General features: G+C 32.9%; 1 protein-coding gene across 1 annotated transcript; it reads right to left on the reverse strand.

The window, feature by feature from the left end:
- Nucleotides 1-6338: 6338 nt before the first annotated feature.
- On the reverse strand, nucleotides 6339-10001 carry LOC145073783 (transcription factor bHLH130-like). Its single transcript, XM_079020275.1, has 6 exons — nucleotides 9044-10001; nucleotides 8192-8463; nucleotides 7484-7657; nucleotides 7355-7420; nucleotides 6860-6928; nucleotides 6339-6704 (listed from the first exon to the last, which is right to left on the reverse strand). The coding sequence occupies exons 1-6, from the start codon at nucleotides 9459-9461 to the stop codon at nucleotides 6648-6650; spliced, it is 1056 nt and encodes a 351-aa protein (XP_078876401.1). The 5' UTR covers nucleotides 9462-10001; the 3' UTR covers nucleotides 6339-6647.
- Nucleotides 10002-11510: the final 1509 nt, after the last annotated feature.

Here is an 11510-nt window from a genome sequence, read left to right on the forward strand (position 1 = left end):
ATAGCGCTACCTCGTCGAAGCTGGAGACGGTTGTTTGGTCGTTTTGAAGGTAACCAGTGAACGGTGTTTGGGAATCTTCCAGCGGTGTTTGAAGACTTGGAAGCTAGTGGTTGTGATCGGAGCTCTTTGGCTACTCGGAAGATGTGTTGACCCGATGGGCTCTTTTGTTTTTTCTGCACATAGGGGATTGGACCAGGTGGGGTCCAACTTTGTTTTTGACTTTTGTTGACAGCTTGTTGTCATTTATCTAGTGCACCGTGCAGCTTTAACCCCCCCTTTTTTTTAAAAATTGTGTTGTTTGCAATAGACAGACAAAGTGTATGAGCTGTAAAAGGTTTTTCTCTTTGTCTTCACCTTTTTTTTTCTTTTTTTTTTAAAACCATTTATTGATGGTAAAACTATAGGGTAAAAATAACTTTTACCAATGTCTTGAAATGTGTAAGGATTATAGCGCAACTTACACATAAACTCATTACTAAAATGAACTTTTAATTATATGTGAACTGGAATATGGTAAAATTTATAAAAGCTTCTTTGCTTCTAACTTTCTTAATAAACCATTAAAAAGGAATGGTAAAACTGACCTGGATGAAAATATGTTTTCTGAAAACTTGAGGAGGTAAAAATTTATAGAAACTTATTTCTTCTTTAAAATTTCTAAACAAATAAAATCATAAACATAAGTTTTCCTTGAAAATTTATGGACTGAAAGTGGGGTTAAACTCGTCAAAACTTCTCCTCCATTCTTATTTTTTTGAAGGTTTTGTGAAACTTACAAGCCATATAGTTGTGTATACAAATAATTGATACAGTAGGTAAAAATATATACGAAAATATACAACCTGGGAAGGATTTTTTGATAATACAAACAAAAGATGGAGTAAAACTTCATAAAAACTTCTTTTCTTCTAAATTCCATATCATAAATAAAGAACGGATCTGATGTGGAGTTTTGTTCATGAAACTTCATTTTCTTTTCAGCTTGCTCAACAAGCTATGAAGATCTGAACAAAAGACAGATCTGGAAAAATTTTCGTTTTCCTTCTTTAAGCTTTGAAGGAAACATTAAATAAACAACTTCAACATAGTTTTGCAAAGAGAATCAGAGAACAAAAATGATTTCTTTTAAGAAAAACCACTGGAGATGAGGTAAAACACCATGAAAACTTCATTTCTTCTTAGATTGTTTGAAAAAACACCAAAATGAAAATGAAAATTGGTTAAGAACTCATAAGAAATTCTTTCTTCACTATTTGCTGAAGAAACCCATTAAAATATAGACGAAAATTAGATCTTATGAAGTCTTTTAAAACTTGAGTGTTGCTCAAATGATCTAAAATGAAAAATATCTAGATATATGGGTAAGAAATGAGGTAGATCTAAAGATCTGAGCGAGAAAACTCAACAAATCAAGAGATCTGAACGATAGAGAAGCAGATCTGAAAAGATCTTAACAATAACTAACGGATTTGAACAGATCTTGGCAAGATCCAAACAGATCTGAACAAATGATGGGTAGAAATGAACAGATATGAACAAACCTTAGATGAAAACACATCAGATCTGAACAAATCTAGGCAAGAACGAGCTGGAGGCCAACTGAGGCTTTTGCTGCTTGCTCGAATCCGGGATGGCGCCAAATGATGGAACATGGACCTCCGACAGTGCTTCTGGTCTTCTGCTACGTCGGAGATCTGCAAGTCGTAATCAAGGAGACGCGTTAGAGCCGTCCCAGGGACTGTGCCCCGGGAGCGGGCTCCGACGGTCAAGTTAGATCAGCTAGAAGATCTGAGATGGTCCTCCATAGCTGGAGAGAACCATCTTGATGCTAGTGGTAGTGTATGGCGGCGGCGGGTGGCGGCTGAGCCACCCGGCCGGAGTATAGTGGCGGCTGAGCCATGGGGGAAGAGTCTAGGGGAAGCTCTCTCTCCATGGAGGAGGCACTGTTCATTATATAGGGGACAATTAGGTCAGGCCTTGGGCCTGCCCAAATCAGGCCCAACTAGCAAGGAGCTGGGCGAGGCCGCCCGGAGGCGCCGGGCGAGGCTGGCGGACGCACACCAGGAAAGGATGGCAAGGGAGTGCCAGGCGAGGGAGCGCCTGGCCGAGCCGGCAGGAGAGTCCCCAACAGGGCTGGCAAGGGAGAGCCAGGTAAGGCTGGCAAGGGAACGCCAGGCAGGGCTGGCAGGAGCGCGCCAGGCCAAGCTGGCGCGCTAGAGCAGTCTAGGCCATGCCAGTGGACCATACCTCATCACTGCCTCATATTCAGATTTGGCTGATCCATCAGATACCTCATGCTATTGTGGTTCGTGTAAATAGTATAGCGGACCCCAGAAAGGTAATATCTCCAAATCTTGAGGATGAAAACCACATCCCCCAGCTCCAAATCATGCGTCAGATAATTTGCTTCATGAGGCTTCAACTGCCTCGAAGCGTAAACGATCATGCGACCCCTTTGCATCAACACTCCATCAAACCCGTGATCGATACATCAAAATAAACCATAAAATCCTCCACACCCTCTGGGAAGGTCAAAATCGGTGCCTCACATAACTGTTGTCTCAAGGTCTCAAAAGTTGCCTGCTGCTCAGGCCCCCAACGAAATGTAACTGACTTCTTTGTCAACTGAGTGAAAGGAACCGCTATCTTGGATAAATCTTGGATGAATCTCTGATAGTAACCTGCTAGACCAAGGAAACTCCGAATCTCAGATGGAGACCTCGGAACCTCCCACTGCATCACCGCCTCAACCTTGGTCGGATCAAGCAGAATACCATTCTGGTAGACAAGGTGACCCAGAAACTAACATCGTGCAACTAGAACTCACACTTAGAGAACTTTTTGAAAAGTCTCTCCCTCCTCAAAGTCTCCGGCACCTCCTTTAAGCGCTCCTCGTCTTGCTCATGGGTCTTAGAATAGACCAAGATATCATCAAGGATTACAATCACATACTGATCTAGCATCGGCCTACACACACGGTTCATGAGCTCCATTAATGCGACTGGAGCATTGGTGAGCCTAAAAGGCATCACCACGACCTCGTAATGACCATAACAAGTCTGAAAGGTTGTCTTCTGCACATCCTCATCCCTAACCCTCATCTGATGATAACCCGAACGCAAATCAATCTTGGAAAACCAAGATGCACCCTGAACCTGGTCAATAAGATTATCAATCCTCGGGAGTAAACGACCATCACGTAGTTTTCAGAAACCATCGTCAAAAAACCAATTTTATACTAGTGCACCTAACGTCCTAAATTACAAAGGTTTGTAGTTTTAGTCCTTCCTCATCACATTAGTTACATTTCATTTCTAAGTCACCCAACTTATGGGTTAACCTCAAGTCCAACCATTTTTCATCAATTTGACATTTTTAACATTCATACTAAAATCCTTTCATCTTTTATATATCATAATCAATATTTATATTAACTTCTATTTTTTTTAAATTTAAATTATTTTTATTAGTACTTAACCTTGGTTTTATTATATATATATATATATATATATATATATATATATATATATATATATATATATATATATATATATATATATATATATACACTAGCCGTAGACCCGCGCAAAGCGGCGGCGAAAAATAGTTTCTCATTCGGCAATAAGTTCTATACGGAAACATGTTAGATTTCAAGTAACACAAAATATATGCATATTGTTATCGATCGGTTTTACGGCAACAAATAAATGTAACCCTCGCAATACAAAAGAAACTAAATATTTTGGTGTGTAGTGTACGTTTATAGTCCTTCATTTTAGAAATCAGGACACATCCATACGAAGTGACTTGCTTATACCTTTATTAGTATTGATAAAGTTTATAAAAGGGAAAATCAAAGTTAATCTTAACAACCCGGTTTGCTTGGTACAGATAAGTCTAAACGGATATATCCTATTATCCACTTTAATATCTAAAGTTTTAAACCGAAAAATAATAAAATTAATACAACCATATTTCATGGAACATGAATAACAAATGGAATACTAATGTTCTATTAGTCATAAATCATACATAGATATTTTTTCTTAATATTAAACAAAGTATTTGATTTTACAACTGATTGGTCAATTTCGATTAGATGGCATAAACAATAAATAAAGCTTAAAAAAATTACAAATAAAATGGCCTATATAATGGATTATTTGTTTTATTTTAATTGGATAAGAGATTGGGTCAAATTTTTGAAAGAGATAAGATTTCAAAGATAATCAGATTAAAATTTAATATTATTTTATTCATGATTAGTTGTACTTTACGTTTAGAGAGTTGAACGTCTTAAAAAAATAATATTATTTTATTGGATCTATTCATAGAAATAGTAGGATTTCTTTTATAAGTTAGTAAAGATATATATATGAAATTTTTTTCTCAAAACCTATAGCTTAAAAATCCAAATATTACATATTTACACCCTCAAACCCTAGTTTTAAATTATTAAACAATTAACCCTTCACTTTCTTCTCTCTCTCTCTCTCTCTCTCTCTCTCTCTTAGCTATTATTGTCGGCGTTGACTACTGCTACCGTCAACCTAAGGACGCTTTGTTGCTTGCTCAACCCATTATTCCTTCTTGTTACCCACCATATTTCCTTTCTCCCTCAGTAATGCATCACCCTTCCTTCCTCTAACTTTGTCTCCCCAAATCGTAACAGAGCATCCATCGTTGGTGTCGTCATCTTTTCGAACACTCCAAAAATGGATTCCATACCCTAGATCTGTTATCTTACTTCCATTTGTTAACTGACATTTTCTTTTAAAATGGAGTTGCTTCCTTCTTCATGGCAAGCCTACTCACAAATCTCATAACAAAAATACAAAATTAGTAAAAAAAAACCAAGGTTTGAAAAGGTTTGAAGAGGATATCTCAAAACAAAATATAAATTTGATTCATGTTAGGATTATGGGGTCACTAGTTGTGACGTAGAATAAAAGTAAATAATAGAGAGAAAGTCAAAGTATTTTATTAATGAAATTCAAGATGTCTCTAAGGCTTACAATGGATCATTTATAAATGGCAATCCTAGATTGTACAACCAAATTTTGAAAACCGAAATCAACGATAAATTCTAATAAATAACTTTCTAAATAAGAAAGGAAAGTTCAAAAAGTAAGGAAAACGGATATTTTGTCATTAAAACAAAATGAATTAAAAACATAAATTATTCGAAAATTTAGGAAAATTGGGATTTGAGCGGCTAAGTTGTGGAATTTGAGGGTTGAATGTGGGGCAAGGCGACTTTTTCTACCTGTTAGGAGCTCCGGCCCATCAATAACTTTCTGTCTCGCACGCCTCCAAATTCCTTACATGTCAAAAGTTATGTTCATTTCACGTTGGGCCTCTTTTGGCTCCGTTTGCCTTTCTCCCACTTATTTATAAAAGTTACAACCATATCATCTATGTGCTCCGCATCAAGTTGAAATCGAGTTACTACAACATATGATTTATACGATAAGAGTGGTTGCACTGAAAGGAGATGTGTGTATACCAATGTGGTGAACGGCAAGAGATTAGTTAAATGGGATGGGTCTACCTGTTTTGAGTTTTCTTTTCTTTTATAAAAAATTTGTTTATATGGATAATGAACTAACCACGTAAAAATTAAAACCGCAGAGATCATCCTCATAAAAAGAGATTGGGATATGAACTTATGACCTTTTGTAAATCATATCGACCATTTATATATCGACCATTTATGTGATTTTGTCTTTGATAGAATTTAATAGATTTCAATTTCTTTTTGCAACCAAATGCAACTTTTACTGAATTTACATTACAATTCCTTCAAATTCTTTTAAAATCTGTAAACCAAAACACGCCCTAAGATTTTTCGTTATAGGCCCGCTTGTTTCACCGTTCACATAGTTCAATTATTCTATTTTTAGAATTTGGAATAAACTATTGACAGATATTTAACTCATTTTCTAAGATATAAATAACTAAAGCTATATTTATTTTATCAATTATAACGTTCTTATGACATTGTTAACAATCTTCAAAAATACGTAACCGAATTAATATATAAAGTAATTAAAAAAAATGGAAACAAATGAAATACTTTTATAAATGCATTGATGAATGATGATGACCTAAAGAGAAAAGGTACAAACAAAAATAATTGCAATTTATGAGGGAGGGTTATCAGGGGCCAACATATGTTTTACGTGACAGATGAAAAATTAAATACAAAGTGTCACGCCATGTTGCGTCACTTTCTTTCCAGAAAAAGACATTTCCTAACAACATTTTTCTTTCCTAAACTGGTTAGACCGCCATTTGAAACTGTGTTCACACTTCATGGTCCACTATTACAATTTATATATGTATATTACTATATATAGCAAATATTAATGTTATTACATTCCATGTACAACTAAATAAAAACTTTATTATACCTAATAATATTTTATATTTTTATATTTCGTTTGACAACCGTTAATATAACATTTGTCAAACTAATACGTAAGCTAGTAACTAACAGTTTATCCTCACTTACGTTCTTTTGGATAATAACCAGAAGTACATAAGAAATATATATATATATATATATATATATATATATATATATATATATATATATATATATATATATATATATATATAACCAACAAAAAAATTTCTTCATAAGCTTAGGTTGGACCCGACCTTGCAGAACATACACAGTTTGCTCGACCATCCTTCAACACCTACAAATAAAAATAAAAATTTGAATATTAACAAAAATGGTATCGATCAAACAAAACAGAAAAAAAAAAATAAAATAAAATAAAATAAAATAAAAAAAACTTTAAAAAATATAAATAGTAATTAGTTGAGAAAGTTAAGGTTGTTCCTTTGATACCTTGTACTGTTCTTGAAGATCTTTGATGTAATCAACAGCCAAATCCAACATGTCCGATGTGTTTGTTTGCTACCCATAACATAAAGAACATTTAGATTCTAGTTTTCCAAAAGTTGTCTTTAAAGAGTACTAGCGTGTATATATTCATGGCCTAAATCCAAGAACGCATAATATACTTTCATTTATTTGTGAATTATCACATCCTACTTTCATTTCCTTTGTTGCAACATTGTACTTCCATTTGTGTTCTTATGGAAACGTTGTACTTTGTTAATTACCCAATTATAGCGTTATATTTAAAAAATGTGCAATTACAGCAATGAAAATTGTTTAATATTCGGTTGGCACCGCTATAATTGAGAATATTTTCTCATGTTCGATATTTTACTAGGAAAAAATTAAAATCTTATATTATGATAGACAAATTGTGAGAGAACGTTGTTATTCCTTGGCATTTAACCTCTCTCTATATACATATATTGAAAAGGTCGATACCTTGTCCATGTGTGGGACCAGTTCTTGTAATTTCCTCATTCTTTCACTTATTCGTGTTCTTCGAACCTAAAGAAATTGATGAATGATTAAAAAAAGACCAAAAATCAAACGTCAAAATTTCTAAATTACCCTCTCAGCAATGCTTCGTGGATGTGTAGCACATCCTCGTTTTGCACGAATCTTGCAGGGTACAGAATCTTGAAAATGAAGTAACTTTTCAACAGCCGCCATTTCTATTGAGGTTTTCGGTAAGCTCAAGTGATGTGACAACATCGGTATTTGATTGCCAAGATGATCGCCATTCTAAAATCAAGCAATTTACTAAAATTATAAATGCAGAAAATAGCAATGTACTTCCCATGTTTTTAGGGCAATTTTGCAGTTTAACCGTTTATACTTTATTTTTTCTAATCAAACATACAAGTTTTAGAAGTTTTTCAAAATTAACCATTTCTCACCTTAGGTAAGTGAAAATGGTTAATTTGGAAAATTACCATATGGTGAAACCTAGTATAACATGTCCAATTATCTCTTATTATATTTTGAAACTTTTGTGATTTGATTGGAAAAGATAAAATATTAGTACTTTGATACTTTTGTGATTTGATTGGAAAAAGATAAAGTATTAGTAGTTAAACATCAAACCTGACAAAAACATAATCGTTTTACTCGTTGTCTTTTTGTAATATGCGAGTTGTTTTTTATTGTAGCATTGTATTTCAAATTATGTTTTATTAGAACATTATATTGTGAAAAATCTATTAACTATAGCATTGTATAACAAGAACAATATGAAAGTGAGGTCAAGAATCCAAGATGTGTTTTGATAAACAATACCCGAGTTTCTATCTCTCTTTTGAGCCCGGTGAAGTTGTCAATGAAGGGTGAAGAGTCGTGTTCCCATGAACCAAAAGGATAATCCGATGCATCGTTAAGGACCCCCGGTTCAACCGTAACGGGCTCGATTTCAGAGATCCGTGGGAGCATTCCTAAAGATGAGGAACTCATTTGTCTCTTTAATCTGCTTGAAGATGAAATTAGATCACCATTGTTGTTCACATTATTTCCCAATCTGTAACTTCCAATTGTACCCCTCATTGAACCATAACCTGCATATTTTTGCTGAATAACATTCATTAATTGAACTCAAGATTGTTAATTTTTTTCTTTTCGGTTTTTGGTTCTTGATTCTTTAGAATATCCGAAACCCCGAATGAGATGAACGGTTTTTTATTGGATATAATCCGAAAATATGAAGTGTAACTTGATACCTTGAATTTATAATTTTTGAAGAAATTCGGTTTAATTTTGATTTTATCAATTTAATAGTCTAAGATGGATTAGAAAAGTTTAAGTGGAATAATAAAGTTTTCAAAATCAAAACCATGTTTTAATCATGGCGGAAGGTGTGCAAAGTTAAAAAGGGATAAACATTCATAAGTAGATAGATACATGGATCAAAAGACAGACCCCAAATATAGAAATTTTTTACTCCAACAGCTATTACCATAAATGGTAAAAAAATCCAAAAAAACGAGATCGAAATTGAATACGAATTTCATGTAAAAAAAACGAATCGAACTTCAATCCATTGATATAAACAAGAACGATTTCATGACATACCCAGAAAAAAAAATTAAAATTTTGAGGGAAAAGAACATGAATATAATCAAGAACATTGAACAGTACCATTTGGGTGATTGAGGTGAGAGAATAATCCAGCAGGAGAGCTGTTTTGTCTCAAAAGACTCGAACCCATTTTAGATTGCTGGCTCAAATTATCAATACTCATCGCCATGGACGAGCTTAAGTGAGCTTCCCTGCTGTATGAATTTGTACTATCCATGCTTGTTTGACTTGTACTCTGTCTCGGATAATGAGATGATTGCAATTGAGGATTCAAAGAGAACCCAGTAATCAAATTAGGTTTAAGATCCACCTCTTCTTGTAGATCTTGATAACTCTGAGAAACCAAATTGTAATTCAACCCATCATTTACATCTCTGGGTTTTTCAATATCATTAACGAAACTCTGAAGAACAGAGCTAGGTGCCGACCGAAACCTGAGCAACCCATTATTGTTCTGATTGCTCATATCAAAATTCATCAAAACCCAACTCTTAAATTAAAAATAAAAATCAATAAAAGTTAAATTCTGTGAGAGATGAAATTCATGTGCCGATGCTTTAACATCTAAGAACAAATAGAGGTGGAACCGATGAATAATGCTTGAGAATCATGATGAGCATGAGTTCCTTTCACCTTTTGTTTTCTTGAATCATTATCAGAATTAAATCTGCTTGGTTTATAAGCTTTGTCGGTATTTGAAACTTGTGGGTGAAGTAAGTAAGGATATTAAATTTTTTAGGGTTTTGTGTGGAGATATTTTGTGAGCAGATCTGATGAGAGCTTGATTCGTGTCTCTGTGTGTGTGTTCTATTGTGATGAAACTAAGCTAAAGCAGAAGTTATTAATGATAACGATGACTGGAGATGGGACAATCTTGTAATTTCCTTCAAGTTCAGGAGTAAACTTGCAGTATCGACTGCTCTCAAATACTCTTAACGAATCGAAAGCAAAAACGTTTGCTTTACGGACATCGAGAGAGAAAAAGTAGGCTAAAGTTTTAAAATATAGGAGGATATGATTAAACAGGCGGTTGGAAAAAGATCGAGTAAATGAAACATATTTATTTATAAAATATAATCATATATTGAATATAAAAAGACAGGCAAAATTTCTGAAAGTTCTCTTTCTAATTTTGGTTTTACCTTTTTTATTTATTAACTATTACTTACAGAAATTAAGTTCTAAGTCATAAAACCGAGTATTTCAATTGATATAAAAATGTATAGTTTAGTTAATCTCTTGACTGCAATTCACTACTTTAGTCATGTTAAGTTGTTAACTATAAAACATATAAAAATCCTAATATTCTCGTCATTAGTTTAGTCATTCTGTTGACTGCAATTCAGAACTACTTGTTGACCTAATTTCTTAATTTATTCTAGTTATATTGGTGCTAAAAATTTGTTATGGAATCGTAGGGTTTTTGTATATAAAAAGGTAAACTAAATTCGTTTATATGAAAACTAATTTTTGACACGTTATTTTTTTTAACTATTTGTAACAATTTTGACCATTTGACTGTTTAATTCGGTTGTCTGCTAACGTGAGATGATAATTGTTAGTTTTGAGAACGTATATGTCAATTTTAATGATATGTCATGTTGACATTTTTGAAAAAAAAAATACACTAAAAACTTTAAGTTTTTTTGTTTTTTTTTTTTTTCAATTTTGTTACCATAAGAAAATGTTTAACGGTGCAACTTGTTTTCCGTTTTCCTTCTCGTTCGTTGTAAGATTATAAAAAAGACTTATTAGTCATAAAAAAATGTTACTAAGATTTTTTTTTCAATTTTTCAATTTTAATTTTTTGTTCCAAATCGAACATTATTTTTTCAATTTCGTTCGGTGTTGGCCATTTTCCATTTGAAACTGTATAAATAATTTTTTACATTTGAAATCATATAAAAACATTTTTTCATTTAAAAACCACATTTTTTTATATAAATACAAGGTTTTTTATATTAAAATCATAATTTTATGTATAAATATGTTTTGGTTATATTATAACTGTATTTTTCATAAAATACGAAACATTAAAATAAGTTTGAATGTGTGGAATGCACAGTCATATAAGCTAATGTGATCTTGGGGGACATGAGGGTCTTGGGATCGCTTTAATTACCAAATGATCGTTTGTTGTATATTTTCATGATTTTTGGTTCTTGTAGATATGCTTCTTGATTTTGTTGGAAAAACTTATAACATCCTAATAATGCATAAAATATTAAGGTTATAATATAATACAATTATTATATAGTTAATATAATTTAGTTTGTTATCTATAAAGTTGGATGTATCTAAAGTCGATTATCTTATCTATTGTCTCAATTAAGCATTTTAACAATTATAACACATTTATTATGTATTTATATGAAATTTGCATGTTTCTAAAGTAGGACGCTTATTATAGTGAAGTAGTTATATCTTTTTTTTCTTATATGTACTTCTTTATTTCCATTATATTCATTTTAAATTTATTTACTTCTTTCAATAACTACATAGAAAATATGGTCCACTACAAATTTAA

Source organism: Lactuca serriola, chromosome 9 (genome assembly GCF_051521515.1).
Source record: "Lactuca serriola cultivar US96UC23 chromosome 9, Lser_US96UC23_V15, whole genome shotgun sequence".
Taxonomy (NCBI): domain Eukaryota; kingdom Viridiplantae; phylum Streptophyta; class Magnoliopsida; order Asterales; family Asteraceae; genus Lactuca; species Lactuca serriola.